General features: G+C 40.8%; 1 protein-coding gene across 3 annotated transcripts in view; it reads left to right on the top strand.

Annotated features, from left to right (window-relative positions):
• The window catches only part of TMEM135 (transmembrane protein 135), a 418,948-nt gene that overhangs the window by 175,664 nt on the left and 224,161 nt on the right, over positions 1-19,123 (top strand). Inside the window, exons 5-6 of one of the 3 annotated variants that reach the window (XM_030558973.1) lie at positions 2,088-2,132; positions 7,780-7,845. The exons of 1 other annotated variant lie outside the window; for it this stretch is intronic. In XM_030558973.1, coding sequence (XP_030414833.1) covers positions 2,088-2,132; positions 7,780-7,845 — 111 coding nt within the window. The remainder of the gene's footprint in view (positions 1-2,087; positions 2,133-7,779; positions 7,846-19,123) is intronic. One more of the 3 variants, XM_030558983.1, reaches the window with a different exon arrangement.

Raw genomic sequence — 19,123 nt, forward strand, 5'->3', positions numbered from 1 at the left:
ATTTATAAAGAATTATGAAATCACTTTATGAGAAGTGAAAGGTTTGTTTTTGTTTTCTTTCATTTAAGACATCCAGTTATTATAGCACAGAGGTCCCCAAACTGTGGGGCGTGCCCCCCCCCTCGGAAGACATGGAGAAGCTTTTTTTGGGGGCGGGGGAGGGACATAGCTGGGACCAAGCCTGCCCCTACAGGGGTGGGGAGGGAGTGCCACCCACATCTGCTCCTGGCCCCAGCTGTCGGTCCTGGCCCTTGGCCAAGGCTCGGCTCCTGGCCCTGCCCACAGCTGTGGCCCAAGCCTCTGACCCGTTATCCCTGTCCACGTCCCCCCTTCCCAGAGTTGCAGGCCCACCCCTGGCTCCGTGGGGAGATGGTAGTGATGAAGAGGGACAGGAGTGGGGGGGAGGAGTGGTGAGAGAGAACTTTTGGGGACCACTGTTGTATAATCTCCAAACACAATTGTTGCATAGCTATGACTGAATGGATGAGATACTAACTTTAATTTAACAAAATCAGTATATTATGTGAACACCTACCCCCTTACCCTCAAACATTTATCAACCCTTTGTCTTTTGTCTAATTGTTACCCTTTTAAATACACAGCTTCTTATTGTCTTCTTTGGGTTTTACATAGGAAAAAACTCTATCATTATCCCAGTGACCATGTCATTGTCAATTAGTGAATAGCTATAGGTGGCCTCATTTCCCCCACCGCTATCTGGGTCGGAAACTATGATAGTAGCGTTAATCTTCTTAGTGACACTCAGCACGTGAAGAGTGGTGCTCCTGTCAAGACATCTATGGTGCCAGATTTGCAAATGCTGTGAATTTGCCCCTTGTTTCTTCATGGCTTTGACATCTGGTCTTAACTGTGCGAGTACAAGTGTATTAAAAGAGAGCTCATACTAGCAGAGGTGAAAGGGAAGTCACACACACCAGTGGTTTTCAATAGAAACAAAGGAAGTTTAGCTGTATTGACAGAATGCTCTATTTGACTGAAACATCCTTAAAAATGTTGGTGGCAAAAGCTGATGAAAGAAACCAATTCTGCGGCATACAAAAGGTTGTGTGGGGTTCTCTCACTCCTTTATTCTCTGAGAGGATGAAGAAGAATGATCAGATTTTGGATTTGCTATGGATTGTGTGGGTGGAAATGAGCTAATAAATTCTGAAGTCCAGTGTTCTGGAGCTGTTGCATTCATTTACAAGGAGAAAAGACAGTACAACACAAATGAAAGCTCTTCCATAGATCTGCTTCTGCTTCTTTAAATAAAATGAAAATAAATATGTATATAGTAAGCTATTGTGTGTGTGTGTGTGTGTGTGTGTGTGTGTGTGTGTATATATATATATATATATATATATTTGTAAGAAGAATAGTAGATTATTCTGAATTTATGCCATGTAAAAAAGTACATCAAACTTATGAGATACTGTTGTCTTTTACTTGAATTTATGTAGTGGATATCCTGAAACACAGCGGTAAGAAAACAGTAGATCTGGTAGTTCTTTCAGCATCGAGCTACTTACAGTACCAATCACTGTGCATTACTATGTAAAGTCACCAAATTAGAAATAAATAGAGCTGAGATACTATTTTTGCTTAATTACTTTTCATGTTCTGAATATATTTTATAGTTTATCCATGTTTTTGTCTTCTAAACAGTAGCTTGCTTTAAACTCTCTTTCTCTCTCTGTGTGTATATATATAGTCTACCCTTAAACATAGACTTTTTATGTTCATGAACAGATCCATTTTCTATGGAAAAGGCTACATTCATTATAGACAGTTTAAATAAAAGCCCACTACCCTAAATTATATGAAAGGCATACTACTTCATTTCAGAACAGATAAATTATAGAAGATGATGTTCAAGTGTGAGTCCACATTTGCAAGGAGTAAATTTATTCTCATATCTGATCACATCCCAGATATAAGTGTAAGGACATGGCACACGGGTGAGGTGCTTCCTGTTTCTTTTCTTTCTACAAAAGCCACCAGCCCGCAGGCACGTGACTAGAAATATTAACTAGTGCTAAACGCTTTTCCAAGATGTTTCACTTGCATGATTTTCCTCTTCTAATAAGGTACACAGGCAACGCCATGCTGTTCATTCACTTTCTGAAAAGTCGGTAAGCTCCAGTTATTTCAGATATATGTGTTAATTGTCCCTACTAACCGAGCAAAGGAGGAGATAATCATCACAAACAAAAACTAATCTTAAAAAAAAAAAAAAAATTCTTCTAGTAGTAGTATCCCTACGGGTGTTCCACTCTAAGTCCATTACCGCCTCCTATGCCCGTGATCAGGGATTTCTCATAGCAGTGTCCCTTCAACCTGTGCATGCCTGTTAATCAGTCTTGTGCCCTGTCCCATTGTCATATAACACTGCACAGATAAAGCACCCCTAGTTCCTTCCCAAGTGCCTCAGGCTGAGACAGAGCTCTAGCAGTTGCTCTTTTGAGATCTCAACTCTAATTCTCTTTACTCATAGTTAGCACTAAGTTAGTGTTAGTTTTTTCTATGATCAGTAATTGCTTTTATTTGAGTCATCAGCCTTGGTACCAGTGCCCCTCATGGTACTGCAAGAGTTCCATTTTCTCTGGGACCTGGTTGTATCTGAGACTCCTGACTCTCTGCTCCTAGGCTCCGATGTGCTCTCGGTACCGAGGACATCCTGATCTCCTGAGGTTTGCCTGGTACCAATTATTGCATCTCAGATCTCCTGAGACGCTGCACCGTTCTTCAATGAACTTGAGGAAGAAGATTCTGTTGAGGACCGCGCCTCAGTCTCACAAGTTTTAGTTCAGGGTTGCTCTCCCTACTCCTTCAAAAGTCCCTTCCCAGAGGCTTCTGGTGAAGTTGCCACTGCTCATGGCCCACAATTACCACCAATACCTCGCCAGTATGAGCACCCTTTGGTGCCTCCTCCTTTGCTGTATTGGAACCCTTGGGTGACTTATTGCCAACAAATCTCCAAAGCATCCAGTGCTACCACCTATAGAGAGGAACAACCAGCATCACTTGCTCCCCCCAGAAGATTTGACTCTCGAGGAATCTTTTGAGGCGCAAAAGTCTAGAGCTGCTGAAGAGGTTTTGTCTGCAGACCACATCTTCTCTTCATCTCTGGATGTAGTTAAGCCAGCTACCCTTTCCCTGGCAGATGATTTTAAATAATCAAGAGAGTAGCAGACTCCTTGCAGCTTCCACTCAAGGAGTTTACAGAGTCTCCTTTATAAGCTTCTCAATATCCTTCACTCACCTGTATCAGCCCGTTTAGCCTTACTTGTCAATGAGGCTCTTTTAGATCCAGCAAAGATCATTTGGCACACTCCAGCTTCTATTCCACTGACATGGATAAGAGCAGACAAGGAGTGTTATGTCCCAGCAAAGGACTCAGAGTTTTTATTTTCCCATCCCTCACCTAATTCCTTGATAGTGGATGCAGTGAATGAACATGATAAAGGCCACAGGCGCTCTGATCTACTAGGAAGAAGGTAGCACTACCACTTATCAGACTTTGATGGCAAGGTATAACCATGTCAGCTACTTCAAATTAACCTCCTTCATCGACTACATACTGATGGAACAGAGGGAGAAGTTTCAAGCAATTGTCGTGGAGGGCCAGCAACTGGCCAGGACAATCTTGCAAGCCTCCCTCGACTGTGGTGACACCACCACTCATTCAATCACCATAGCAATGGTAATAGGAAGAGCCTCCTTGTTCCAGCTCTCCGGTTTCCCGAAGGAGGTTCAGACCATGGTTAAGGATCTTTCTTTTGATGGACCTAAGTTGTTCACAGATACTACACATGAGTCTGTATGAACACTGAAGGATTCTAGAGTGATTTTGCATTCTCTTGGTATTTACACCCCTACATTCAAGAGAAAGCTAAGCAAATCTCAGATACCTCAGAGTTTCGGCCCATCAAATTCCTTCCCTCCCAGAGGGTATATGAACCATACCAAAGAAGACAGAGGTTTCAAAGAAGGAAACCATCCACTTCTCAGCCTCCTGCCTCTCACCCATCTACCTTCAAGCAGCAATTTTGATGTGTTAGTCCTCATCCTCTTCCATTGCACCAATTCACCAGCCATCCTTCACACTGCAAGTGAGCCTGGGAGTTGATCACTACAGACAAGTTGGTCTTGGAGATCGTCTCCACAGGTTACACAATCCACTTTACTTCAGTTCCACAAATGAACCTCCTTTCCTTGTCCCGCTTCAGGGACCCCTCTCACGAGAGCATGCTTCATCAAGAAATAGGTGCTTTTTTGCATTTGGGAGTTATAGAACAACGCCCATGCAGCAAAGAGAGAAGGGGTTTTATTCAGGTTATTTCCTGATACTAAAAAGAGTGGAGGTTGGAGAACTATCCTAGACTTGAGACTGCTCAATGCCTATATGAATGTGCAGAAATTCAAAATTGTGACGCACAGCTTTAATTTCCTCACTAGAGCAAGGAAATTGGTTTTCAGCCCTTGACCCTGAAGATGTGTATTTCCACATCACTATCCACTGATCCCACAGATGATTCGCCCATTTGATTGTTGGCCTGGACCACTTCCAATATTGTGTGCTCCCCTTTGGCCTATCATCCACCCTGAGGTTCTTTTAGAAGGTCATATTGGTGTAGCAGCACAGCTCTGCAGAAAAGGTATTTTAGTATTGCCTTACCTGGAGGAATGGTTGCTAACAGGCTGCTGCCTGGAGCTGATGTCTTCGGCAACTTCCAAGCCCCAGGCCTCTTCTGCCAGTTGGGCCTGCTACTGAACATACAAAAATCCATCTTGGCCCTAGTACAGACCCTGGAGTTTATAGGGACACATCTTAGTTCAATAACAGAGACAGCCTACCTTCCTTGGCACAGGTTTGTGGCTCATTTCTACATAGCATACATGGTTCAGCTCAGCCCACAAACCATGGTCGGGAACTGCATTCAATTACTAGGGCGCATGGCGGCCATCGCCTTCATGATGGAACATTCCAGACTTCAAATGCGCTGCCTCCAAAGATGGTTCAGAACCATTTTTCACCCGCTAGACACAGTCTAGATATGCTTCATTCCATACCCATCTTCATGAAACAATCCCTCAGCTGGTGGAAGTTCCAGAAGGTCCATTCACATATCCTCCCACAATGGTCATTGCAACGATGGATGCCTCTCTGCTAAAGTGGGACGCACATCTAGACACTAGTACGGTCCAAGGCAAGTGGATGTTGCCAGAGATGATGCTGCATATCAATCTCTTGGAGTTCAGCGTATCAGATACACCTGTCTCCAATTCCTATGACTAATCAAGGATGAACACATATATATAATGACTGACAATATATCATTAATGTTTTACTTCAACAACTAGGGAGAAGCAAGATCCCATTCCCTTTGCACTAAGGTGTCAGACTCTGGAAGTGGTGTATACAGAATCACATTACTATCACAGCTGCCTATCTCCCGGACATTCAGAATGTGATTGCGGAGGTGCTCAACAGACACTTCTTTCAATACCCTGAGTGGGAAATAGATGCCAACATATTTCATCAATGGGGTACCCCCCCAGATAGATTTGTTTGCCACGGAGGCAAACAAGAAATGTACCCACTTCTGTGTCACCAATCCTTCGGGGATGCTTATCACCTTCAGTGGTCGTCAACCCTCCTAATGCTTTTCCACGTCACCCCCACCCACTCCCAATAGGCAAAGTTATTCTCAAAATAGAGGCGGACAGGGTCATCTTAATAGGCCTGACCTGGTGCATGCAAATGTAGTATCCTTATCTGATACATCTGTCTGTATGCCCACAGATCACTCTCTGCACTGCTCCCTATCTCCTGTTGCAAGAGGGCAGGAAGATTTTTTCACCCCAATCTTGCAATGCTTTGTCTCAAACCATGGTTAGTCGATGGCTCCCGATAATGGAGATAAGCTGCTCAGAGGATATAAAAAGAGTCCTATTACACAGCAGGAAACAGTCTACTCGCTACATGTATTCTCAAAATGGATGCGTTTTGCCAGTTGGTGTGATAGCAGACAACTTTCACCGATAACCGCATCGCTTCCAGATATACTAGACTACCTTGCCTCCGAAAACCTCTAGTCTGCCATCCACCGGGCGGTCCTCATGGCTTTTCAACCCCCAATAGAGGGTTATTCCATCTTTACCCAACCCGACACCAGCCAGATTCCTCCGAGGGCTGGGGAACTTCTATCTACTGGTCCAACGTCCTTCCCCAATATAAGACCTCAACCTGGTCCTTAAATGCCTCACAAGACTACCCATTGAACCTCTGGCTACTTGCTAATTGCTCCATTATCAAGGAAGACAGTATTGCTGATAGTCATTATGTTGGTGGAAGGGGTTGGTGAAATAGGGACCCTGATGGCATACTCTCCTCCCCCCTTCATGGTGTTTTTTTAAATACAAGGTCATGCTCTGGCCCCACCCCATGTTCTTACCTAAGATCTCTTCTGAATTCCATCTCAATCAGCCCATTCATTGCCTATCTCCTATCCAAAACCACATCTGAATCCCCAGGATGCACTGCTGCATATACTGAATGTCGGGAGAGCTCTGGCCTTCTATCAAGATAGAAGGAAACCCTTCAGAAAAGTTGACAAGTTATTCGTCTTGATAGCAGACAGCTCAAAGGGGTTGGTAATCTCTAACCAGAGACTTACAGTTGTCAGACTGCATTAACTCCTGTTACTTGTCTCATAACATTGAGCTGCCCTTACTCATATGTATCCATTCTGTAAGGTCTATTGTCACTTTCGTGGTCTTCCTCAAAAACATACTGATCATCCAAATCTATAAAGCCACTGCATGGGCTTCTATACATGCATTCTCTGAATGCTATGCAATAACTCACAACTCCACCTCTGATACAGGGTGCAGCTCAGCTATACTTTCTGCTGTACTGGATTGAAGTCTGAAGCTCCCTCTACCTTAACCGGTACTGCTCAGTACTCATCTAGCGTGAAGCACTTATAAGGAACTACTTGAGGAAGAAGAAATGGTGACTCACTCTGTGCAGTAGCTATGGTTCTTCGAGATGTGTCCTTTTGGGTGCTCAACTACATACCCTCTTCCCCTTCTGCTTCGGAATTTTCTGCCATGAGGCTTTATGGTAGAGAAGGAACTGGGGGCAGTTTGACCGCATAGCACTATATGACAATGGGACAGGGCACAGGATTAACACACGTGCAGGATGAATGGACACTGCTTTGAGAAATCTCTGACCAGGGCATAGGTGAGCACTAGTGCATCTCAAGTGGAACTCCCATATGGGAACACATCTCAAAGAACCACAGTTTCTGCACAGGGTGAGTAACCATTTCTTCAGCCCAAAATTGTGCTCCTTGGCTTCTCTACTATAAGTCCCCATTTTGTGATGTCACTACTGCCAAGGAGCTGATAAGGGCTCAGATACTATAAAGGACTGGTTTCATCCCATAGTGTGGCCTGCAAAGCTTCTTCATTACTTTACACTCATATTACTAAAACAGAAACTTTGAAAACCCTGACAACGTAAATAAAATGGCACATTTGCAGGGATTTCAGTCTAAAGATGTGTTCCGGAATGTCTCTTTTGCTTGATAGCCCTTGAAAGAAGGTTACCATGTAGGATTTTTTTCTGAATATTCTTATTTAAATGGTTGAGTAGTAAAACAGTTAATACTTAGACTAAAATGTAAGTCAAACTTAATAGCTGAACAATAATAGTCATCATTACTATATTGTCTTTTCAGAATAACAATTTTTTATTTTTATATGCAGGCCACGGAAACCCTTTTTCGAATGGGGGTAGCAAGAGGAGCAATTACACCTTTAAGGCATGGAGAAGTAAGATTGAGTGTCTGGTTTTTGCATATATGGTGTAAAGTTTTATTTATTTTTATTGTAATATTTTGTAAATTCTTAGACTATATATTCAGATAACTGGAGAGTTGATAGTCTTGTAGATAATGTGTCTGTCTGCTTTACAGTTTGTTGCAAATGAGTAGACAGCCCAGATCCTGTGCATTGGGGAAAGGCATGTTCTTTATATTTCATTTTACACTGAATCATGATGCAGCGCTGTAATCTAGGTGATTCACTGGAGGATACTTACCCCTGATGGTTCTTTACTGAACGTTCTGAGGAGGGAGCAGGGTCTTGAGAAATTAACATGGGTTTGGCTTTTAGAAGTTTCTGGTTCTGCGGATGGGTGGCTGCAGGCAAGCCACTTCATATTTTTGTCTTTGTTTCTTTACTACTTCACAGGAATATTGTCAGGGTTAATTACATGTCCAAAGTACTTGACAATCATTAATTAAAGTTATATTGTTCATATCTGCTTGTGTCTGTATGTGATGGTTTTTTTGTTTATCTTTTGGGTTGACATACATAGAGACACTATTATTTGCATTCTGCTGATTAAGTAGCTCTCAATTCCATGGAAAATACTATACTCAGTTTTGGTATTCTTCAGTAATGGTCCAAACTACATATTGAAAATATTGTGAGTTGTAGTATTTTTGGGTCATGACTCAAGTGTATTGTTATGGCTACCTGATTTCATCATATTCTGTGTTGATTTTAAATGCAAAATGTTTGTCTAGTTGACCCAGCACTTGCTGTACATTGCCAATCATATTATAGCATATATTCTCTTTCTGTGCTATTGAAATTACCTTAATTTCGCCCTATTAAAGTGGAGTAGAGTATCGGAACAAAGGTGTCTGCTTTCCCCTGGCCCAGTTTCTTTATCTTGAGATCTGATCTTGCTATAGCAGTGCTGAACATGGGGTCCGTTATGCTTTTTCTATACTGCTCTTCACCTTCTCCGCAACCGGTCGCTATGGATGTGTCTACACTTTGGGATAGAGGTGTAATTTCCAGCTCAAGGGACATATCTGGGCTACCTCTGGTCAAGCTTATGTGCTAAAAGTAGAAGTGTAGCTGTAGCAGCATGTGCAAGAGGAGAGGCTAGCTGCCCGAGTATGTACCTAGCATCTCAGATGAGATTGTTCTCAGGGCATAAGAACGGCCGTACCGGGTTAGACCAAAGGTCCATCTAGCCCAGTATCTGTCTACCGACGGTGGCCAATGCCAGGTGCCCCAGAGTGAGTGAACATAACAGGCAATGATCAAGTGATCTCTCTAGCAGCTAGACCCTCATGGTACCCCTGCTACACTTCTATTTTTAGCACGCTAGCTTGATCAGAGCTAATGCGGGCATGCTTCCTTGATCTGGAAATTACACCTCTATCTTGAAGTGCAGGGTGGGAAATATGATGCACTCTCCAGCAGGATGCTAGGTATGGAATATATGCAACACTTCCAGCTTCTCTCCACCTCTTCGAAGAAGGTGTCTTGAGAGACATAATCTCTGGGTGTTTCTTATGATAGCACAGAGCACAGTACACTAGGCTGTTCTTTTGGGTGTACTTAGTTATATGTGTTAGAATGAATGTTGCACTAATACTAGTATAGTAGAAAGGTGGTTTGCTTGAAATGATCCATGTGGATTGTGGAGAATTCATTTTGCTTTTTAAAGAGTTATTAACTAAATCTTGCACTTTTAAAAAGTGGACTAATGCAAACAATTATCTTTTTATGAGCATTATGGTGGTAATATGAATGTCAGTCCTAAATCACTTCCTCTGATACTACTATTTTTACCTTGTTGATTTAAAAAAAAAAAAAAGTCCTATTGCAATGTTACATTCACAGATCATAGACCAATGTGGAGCAGGAGCTCTTTTGAGCCATTTACTTTCTCTTACAATTACTCTATGGAAAGCTAGTAGTACAGACATTACAGTGGGCAGCCAGGAAGTCTGTATTGATGGGTATTTGGCTTTTGCTGCTCTTCCAGTTCTGAATGTTTGGTTTTTTTAGAACTATCTGCTTATTCTGTGCTTTATGAATAAGATTATTGTTCCTATATGGTTTTAGTATCCTTCTGTTTGAATTGAAATTGTTCCTGCTTCCCAATTTCCCAGCAACAACTTCTTCTATTATCAGACCCTTCAAAGCGTTGATGTCTCACAGACATTTATGCTAGGACAGGGACTGTGAATTGAATACGCATACTGTCAATTTATATATCACACTAAAGATGTTTGATCTATTATTGTCGCTTGTAATACCTAAATTGACTATAACTAAGATTAGAAGAAACATATTTTTTCCAGTTTATTTAGTGCTGTTGACAGTCCTTTTTGTGAAAAGCCACTTTCCTTGTTTCCTCTGTTTTTTGTGACTATCTTTCACAAAACTGGAAAGAGAAAAATATTTGTAAATAATAAAAGAATGTGATTCTAAACCCTCAAATCCTGGCAATGGGAGTTGAGGCAGATATAGTACCTTAAAATGCTTTAAACACAGTTTATGAAATTGCCTAGATTCCAAGTTGCCTATGTCTCTTCCTTGGTGGAGAAAGCCTCTGATATGCCTGAGTTTGTGATGGAAATTAAATGTCAGCCCTAATCAATGCAGGCAAATATGTGTGAATAACCACTGTGCTTCCTCTTATCTATGTAACTTTGCTTGATCTTCCTTTATTTGACGGACGAATAAATCCACCATGTCAAAGACCAGAGACAGGGAACGTGTAATTTAAGTATGAATGTACTCAATATTTTTAAGGGTGAGCATTAATTGACTGAGTGAAAATTCAGTTCCAGGGGACCAGTTACATTTAGGCATTTTCTATATGCACCAAACTCTTCAGGGTTCAGATTACAGGCCACTGTCATTTTCAATTTTTCGCTGAGCATTGTATTGAAGATTTTTGAATGCTTTCTTGGTTTATTGGATTTTCAGAAACAGTTGGGTTTTCTCACCATATGTTTGTCCTGCAGCTTTTGTGCTCAATTTAGCTGAGATTTTGGTTGTTAGAATAAGGTAAAGTCTGTATTAGCAACGTATTAGCAGTAGTCGAAGAAAACGCCAATGTTTTCTGTGTGTCACACAGTGATTCTAAGTTTTCAACAATGAACATTATCTTAGTGTGCAGAATCTGGAAGTCATTTTGGTTATTTGTCAGCCTCTTCTGAGTTTCTGCTTTAGAACCAACAAACTCAGGATGATCCCTAGGAGACACATTGGCACAGTCCATGCTTTGTTTACATCCACTGATGTGCCACAACTGGGGTAGCTAATCAGTACTTGGCTCTACAATTATCTCTCACTGTGCAAATCAAAGCCTTCAGCGTGTTCACATGCTTTAAAATGGCCTGGAATCCAGTGATGCAGAATTTCACGTCTTTCATTTCTTCTGTAACAGTAGCTGCTGACAGCTCAGTGTTAATCAGATGAGCAGGACAGGTAATACATAGCAGATCTGGTTTGTGATTGATTTTAATTTCCCATGTGAACTTAGCCAGTAGAAAGCAGAATTTTGTTAGTTGTGGCTGCACTTTTCCAAGTTAGTTGGTACATCTCAAACATGTCAATTATTGCTGTGTTGAGAAAATGGCAGCCAGTAGAGAGGATGAATATCACATCAGCACAAAATAATGTGAGTTTACTTGATTTGAAATAAAAAAACAAAAACAAAAGGCCAAGAGTTGGATGCTCCAAAGTATCAGGAGACTCATCAAAAATAAAGACGAGACAACACATTTCCATCAATTACTTGCATCATTTTTGTTCCGATACTTATGAGGTGGGGTTTTCTGCATTAGTAAACATTTTTGCTGTGGAATGGTATTGTCGCACAAAGTCATCAATAGTCATCTGCAATTAACAGTGGTGGTCTGGCAAAACAAAGAGCACACACAAATTCATTGACACAATTGTGCTGTGTCCTCTTTCATTAAAGCCCTGGTGAATGCTCCTGATATTGACTGTTTATCCAAATGCTCACTTTCTTCAAGTTTCTTGTGTTGCTTGCTTTCTACGTGCTCCTTTGTTCTGTCAGCACGAACACTGACTTCAGTGGTGCAGTACTTGAAGCACAATTGATTCTCTTCACTCCTGTCTTTACTTTTCTTGATAATTTCTAAGCACTGATTTTATTGTTGGTATTTAGACACAGATTTGTGTTTTCACCCTACGTTTAAATTTTTATCTTATCTGTCCATACCTGATTGTTTAAATTCAGCGCCCCACTAAATAGACACAAAGAAATAGGCGGGCAGCCTCCCCTTGTGAGTCAATCATAGCTCAGTCAACGTTGGTTGATTTTTCTGACCTCCACAGTGTATTTTTTGCACTGTGGAACTGCTTCAGTCTCAGAGCTGCAGCACATAACTGTGTAAAGTGTTAATGTTAACAAAAATAAGTACCTGAAAAAATATTGAGTGGATTGATAAATGGGTGTAAATCAGTAAAAATGGAACTCCTTTAATTAAAAAAAACCCTAATTTTTAAAATTAATTAGTAATTAGTGAAAATCAGTAAAAACTGAAAATGCAGAGCACTAATTATACTGAGTGTGATATTTATGGACTACGCCAGTTACTAGTATAATAAGTAAAAGTAGTAGTGAATCCAGATAAAAATACAATGAAACACTTCAATACAGCATAAAGATGGGAGAATTTTACTTACCTAAATTACAGCACTGAGTGGTGTAACATTAAAGTATTTGCTTAGGAGACTCGGTATGTCTATACTAGAAAGGTAAATACAGCCACTGCAGTGACTGCGGTGGTGCATGTCCATACTACTTTCCTTTGGTTGGTGGTGCGCATCCTCACCAGGAGCACTTCTGCCGACTCAAGTGGGGCAGTGTGGGGGAGCTCAGAGTCTGTTTTCTCAGCTCTGTTGGAAGCTCCCTGCTAGGAGACCAGCTGCACCACAGGCTCCTGCCCTCCCCCACCTCCACTCCTCCTTCCCAGCCGAGAGTGTGGGGAGAAGGAGAGAGAGAGCCATCGGGGGACTTCTTGCCTCCTGTTCCTGCCAGGAGTAGGGGGAAGCCACCCAGGGCTTCTCTCTTCCCTGTTTCTCACTCCTGGGGAATGGGGTGCAGCTTGTCCGGCTTCTCCCCGTTGTCCCACATGCTCCCCACCAGGAGCTGGGACGCCTTGTCAATTTCACAGCTCTCAGGGTGAAATTGACAAGACAGCCAACATTCCCAGCTGGGAGCGGAGTCCAGCTGTCCAATCATCTTTCCTTAGCTCCCCTCACTAGGAACTGGGTCCAGCCACCTGGGCTTCTCACCTGGGTCCTGGTCAGGACCAGGGTTCATTCTCGCCTCTCTCTCAGCTGGGAGAAGGGTCCAGCTGCCCAGCTCTCCAGAGGAGCTCCAGCTGCCTGGCTTTCTTGTCCATGAAATGGATAAGACAGCCAACAGCTGATGTAAATTGCCCCGTGCTCCCCTGTAGTTTCCCTGACTACACAGACATAAGCCTATCCCTCTCGTGGAGGTGGATGGAGTTAGTGTGTTTGTGTAGTAGGGCACTTACACTGGTGGGAGCAAAGCTATAGTGTAGACACTGACATAATTAGATCAGCATTATTAAGTAGAAAGGATGCAGGGGAAGAAGGAAAGGTGAGTGCATGAGGTTTTTTTCCTTGAATATATTATCATGTTAAAATCTGAATACTTAAGTTTGGTGAATCAAACAAGATTTTGGATACAAGTTTCCATTGTGTAATTACAGCTATCTGAGCCTGAAAATCAGAAGTGACATCAGTAAAATAGAATGAATTTCCCAAAAGGAGCAAAACTGTCTAGTCCTATAAAAACACAGTTATTTCTTCCAAGAAAAAACTGGACACTTGAATGGTGCCCAAAAGAAAGTGCTCATGGTGAGCCAAAACAGAGGAAATTAAAGCTTGAACTCAAGCTCTAGTTGACCATGTTCAGTATGAGAAGTGCTAAGTTGGCAGTAAAAATCCAGGAAGGTCTAGTTGTTTCTTGGAAAGGCCAGATTGAGAGGGAAACTCTGAATAAGGAGAAATTTTGGTTACGTTTTCATAGCTGTATTTAAAACGTAAGTGGGAGTAGGAATGTTTAACTTTAGAGGGAAAACTAGGGTTCATCTTGAATTTAATTACAAATCGTCATGTTGCATTGCAGTGAACAAATTGGAAAAAAAAAATCTTATCAAACCAAAGAAGAAATCATTAACTGGTCCAAGTCTGGCCAGTTTCCAAGACCAGAGAGATTTGAAATTTGTAATGTTGAATATTTGGGGGAAACCTTCTCTCTCACTTCCTGCTTGCAGCCTTTCTCTGTATCAGGGAATTCATCTTCTCAGCCATCTCCTCTGTATGGATGCAGAACTTTTAAGCCTTTTCTTTATTACCTTTTGAAGAAATCGGAAATTTATGTTGTAATGCTGTATCATTTTGCTATTTATATATGGATTACAAAATTCCTGTTGAGGTTTTGGCATGAAAGTTGGAAATGATACTGCCAAGTGTCATTTATCCAAATGAAGTAGATAGTGTTAAGAACTGTACTGTGACTTAATGCCAAAAAAATTAATAGTATCAAGGAGAGGTAACAAAAGCCAAAAATATAATTAACTTCATGATTCAGCATATTTTTCTTGTCATAGAATTTTCTGTTAATATCTGTTTTGGGGAAAGTGTGCTAGGCAGAGATGGGAATGTGTGCTAGACCAAACAGCTCTGGTGGAAGATAGGGTAAGTCCACCAGCTATTATCAGTGTAATGGCTTTTGTTAACATCTGTGGCCCTTATCCAGGAGAGAGGCAACATTTCATTTATTTTAAGAGTGGGCTGGGTGGCAGAATGCAGAAGGCACAAGGATTTGATGAGAATGAATCTTGACGTATGTATTCTTGTTACACTGGTTGTTAATTTTAGCTAAACATTTTAAGTTCAAATGCTCTAAAATGCAGAAATACCCTTCCCATCTACATGAATTCACCTACAATGCTTTTGTGAAACTTGTCAAGTCTCCTGATACACATAATGTACAGAGGCTATGTTTTATCTAGTTTAAATTGTATTATATGGAAAGCACACCCAGTGTCCATGTATTGTTTATCACAATGCAAACATCAACTCCTTTGTATTAAAACCTTATTAATACTAAAGTGGTTTGAGTTAGATTATGATCACCAATAAGGTGTCATTGAGCAGTGATGATATTATGGTAACTCCACTTGGACTGCATTGCTATATTAACAAATTTATTTCAGCATGAGCTTTCGTGAGCTGTAGCTCACGAAAGCTCATGCTGAAATAAATTTGTTAGCCTCTAAGGTGCCACAAGTACTCTTGTTCTTTTTGCGGATACAGACTAACACGGCTGCTACTCTGAAACCTTTGCTATATTGTATCCCAGCTGTGCATTAGTTCTTGCATTATTGTAATTTAATTTTATTTCTTTTTATTGTTAAGTGTTAATATATTATGAGACTACAATAGAGTCATAGACTACATTGATGGACATTTTAGGTGCTAGTTTGGAAAGTTTCCTGGAGAAAGCTGTCTACTAAATAAAATGTATCTGTTTCTTGAAAGGCAAATATTCCTTCCTTCAATGCTAAAATAATACTTACCACTTAAATTATGCTTTTCATCTTCAAAGTGCAATGTCAAACAGTTAATCATCAGGACATTGCTACTAGCTTCATAGCTAAGTATTGTTATCTCCATTTTACAGATTGAAACAGACATAACAGATAGAGGTTAAGGGACCTGCCCAAGACTGCAAAAGGTCTTGGTCAAATCCAAGATTAGCACGGAAGAGTGTGTGGTTCTTAACCTAGTGCCCAGGTGACTGCATCACACTTTGACCTGGGTAAATGAATCAGTCAGTCTTCTGTGTTGTAGGTTGTTGTTTTAATTATTGTTTGTGTATTATTTATATTTTTAGAAAGTTTGCAGATAATGAGAAAAAAACGACTATTACAAAAACACAGAAAAGCTTAACAATAGTAAATTGCAAAGTATGTTGAAAAAAACATCAGTTCCTTTCAAATAGAAGTGGAAAGTGAAGCAAAACCCTTAGAACTGCCACCAATTTGAATCATATAGAAGCACATGTTTGTTAATGAAACATATATATTTTGTTATGCAAGCATATTTATTATGTAGTCATGGAAGTTAAACTGCAAATACTTTCCTGTGGCAAACCCAAGTAAAACTTTTCAGTTTGAATTCAGATGAGATTATATTGAATGATGAAAGATAAAACATTGAAACATTAGCATGTGTTTAAAAATATGGGTTTTGAATGTCTCTTGAAGATTTCAAGAGTCTATTAAAATGTTCTTTGATTCAGACCTCACTAGCTGCTTATCTCTTTCTGCATGATAGGTTTGAATTTTAGCCATTTTTCATTCGTAAGTCTTTTTATAAATCCATACATAAGACATTTTGGATGGGGTTTTAAAAAGTGCATAAGAGATTTATGTTCCCACTGAAAGCCAGTTAGAGTTGGGTGCTTAACTCTCTTTATACTTTTTCGAAATTTCATCCTTTTTATCTGTTCACTGAAGATCGATTCCATTAATTCTTATGTTTTGCATACTATAAACAGCTTTGAATTCAGAAAGAAACTGTTTTGCAATGTAAATAAGTATTTTACCATGTTGGTTAAAGTTAGTCCTATAGAAGATATTCCCTCACCCACTTTGTCTCTATTTTAACAAGAGAATTTCAAAAGCTTTTGTTTGTGGATAAAGCAAACTAAATGCAATATACTGTAAATTAAAATAATTTATTTTTATCAGTTATACAAATATACAATAATTTTTATCTTTGGTGCATTTACATTATTAAAATTGTAATTAAATATACAAATGTAAGGAAAGTAATTATTTTATTCCATTATTAAATTGGTGTGCTCACTCCGTGGTAGGTGCTTTCCTGACAATTTATTGCTATAAGAAATTTAATGGATAACATTGCAATAATAATAGACCTGTGTAGCTACATTGCTGCAGTGATGGCATAAGTTAAGCACATTCTTAAGGGTTTGCAGAGTCAGGGCCTGGCTTTTCTATACGAAGAACTGAGCCAGCATTTTTCACAGATTTATCATTATAAATATATTGTTATATGCCCAGTCTGGGGCCCATTGTGCTAAGTGCTGTACAAATCTAATAAGAGATGCTTCCAGCTCCAAAGAGCTTACAGACTAAACAGGTGAGACAGATACGGGCTGGGAGAAAAGAAGTATTGTCATCCCCATTTGGGGCACAAAGAGATTAAATGATACGACCAAAGTTCTACAAGAAGTCTATGCTAGAACTGGGAAGTGAGCCCCTATCTTCTGAGAGCTAGTACAGTGCCTTAACCAAAAGACTGTCTTTTTTTCTCTAAAGATGAAAATGAGGAATAAATACTGTGACATCCTAGGGTGCAATCCATAGCAGTGGGGGACAGTGTCACTCTGCCCCGCAAACTTAGGTTACAAAGCCTTGCTGAAGTAGCTCCCACCAGGGCCACTATTCCCAGCATGGTATCAAGTATCAGGGATGTAGTCACGTTAGTCTGGATCTGTAAAAAGCGGCAGAGTCCCGTGGCTTTTTATAGACTAACAGATGTATTGGAGCATGAGCTTTCGTGGGTGAATACCCACTTCATCAGACGCAAGTGGGTATTCACCCACGAAAGCTTATGCTCCAATATGTCTGTTAGTCTATAAGGTGCCACAGGACTCGTCGCTATTTCCAGCATGGCAGACACATTCTGAAGGTCCGTGTGGTTACATTTTGGCTTTTACCAGCGTTGGTTACCTCTGCCGAGTGATCCCCACACACTCCCAGTCACAGATTCGCCCCCCAAAATGCATGTCTTGTACTGTCCAGCCCTCTCCTGGACAGGTCAGATTATTAAATCCGTTATTCCTTTAAGGGAATAATATACAGTACCTTAAATAGTGTTACCCAGACACTTTAATTTAAATATACTGGATTAGGTAAAAGAACAAAACAAGTTTATTAACTGCAAAGACATAGATTTTTGACTGAGTACAAGTAATGAGGCATAAGAGTCAGAAATGAAGCTAAAATGCTTTTGAGTGCCTAACTTGACAAACTATATTAGATTTAAAGCAATGTTGCTTAGCACATGCTTCGAACAGCATTACTGACCAAACTCTTTAGAGTCCAACGGCTGTTGCCTTTGTCTTCTCAAGTGCAGAGAATGAGATGAGAGGGGGAAGAGGGGCCTTTGGGGAGTTTGCCCCTCCTTTTTATACTTTCAGTCCTTCTTTGAAAAGCTTTTCTAGCTGAGAACCAAGAGGGGATCTGGTGGAGATGCAAATCTCTTTCTTCCCTATTCCCCTTTCTTGCCAATAAAAGGCCATCACCTATTAAGTGGCGAATCAGCTTTGTTGACAGCTAGCTGGGGTGTTAGCTTGCCCCTTGTCTTTGAGAAACTGGTTTAGCCATTCTCCAGACTTATTTGGGAAACGCACATCAGTCACGATTTGAGCTTATGTTCATAACTGTACACATAATGTTGCTATGTGGATTTTACCATGATATTACTGATCAGCAAGTTATGAGTTTTCAAATGATACCTCAGAAGGTGAAGGAGGAGCGACGCATGGAGTAAGTTTGTTGTTTGTAGTGTGTGTGTTTGTTTCTGTGGTGTGCTTGCTGCTTGACTGAAATATATTGTGTGATCTGTTTGTTTTGGGGACCATGTTCTGAGCCTAGTGGCCTGCTAGGTAAGGCTGAGAGCTTCTTAATGAGGCTTTGATTCCTAAGCCCTTTAGCACCCATCAACCCTTAACCAGGGGTCAGGAAGACCAGGACTTTAAAAAGCCTGCTCCTAAGCGACCAGAGGAGCTAGTGAACAGGAGCAGCGAACAGGGGAGTTTTGTGAGGGAGTTTACAGGGTCATGTGAGAGGGTGCTAGATATACTTAACATTCTTTAAACTTAAAGCCAAAAACATCTCCTGATAAAAACAAATCAACAACAAGGGAATGAGCTGCAGAAGGAAAAAGATAAGTATGAGTGCTTTCAGTTCAAAGATATCCTGGCCCTCAGAGACTGTGTATGCGCTTTGCAGACCAGAGTGGCTGAACTGGAGGAGCTAAGAGAGACAGAGAGGTACATAGATGAGACTTTCTAGGACACAGTAGAATGGTCCCACCCCCAGTCCGACAGCCTCTGTGCTGTGGAGGATGATGAAAGTCTCAGGGAAGGAGAACATCCAACTGGAGCAAAGAGAAATAATCCCATAGTTGGGAC

The sequence above is a fragment of the Gopherus evgoodei genome, chromosome 1, assembly GCF_007399415.2.
Source record: "Gopherus evgoodei ecotype Sinaloan lineage chromosome 1, rGopEvg1_v1.p, whole genome shotgun sequence".
Classification (NCBI taxonomy): Eukaryota; Metazoa; Chordata; order Testudines; family Testudinidae; genus Gopherus; species Gopherus evgoodei.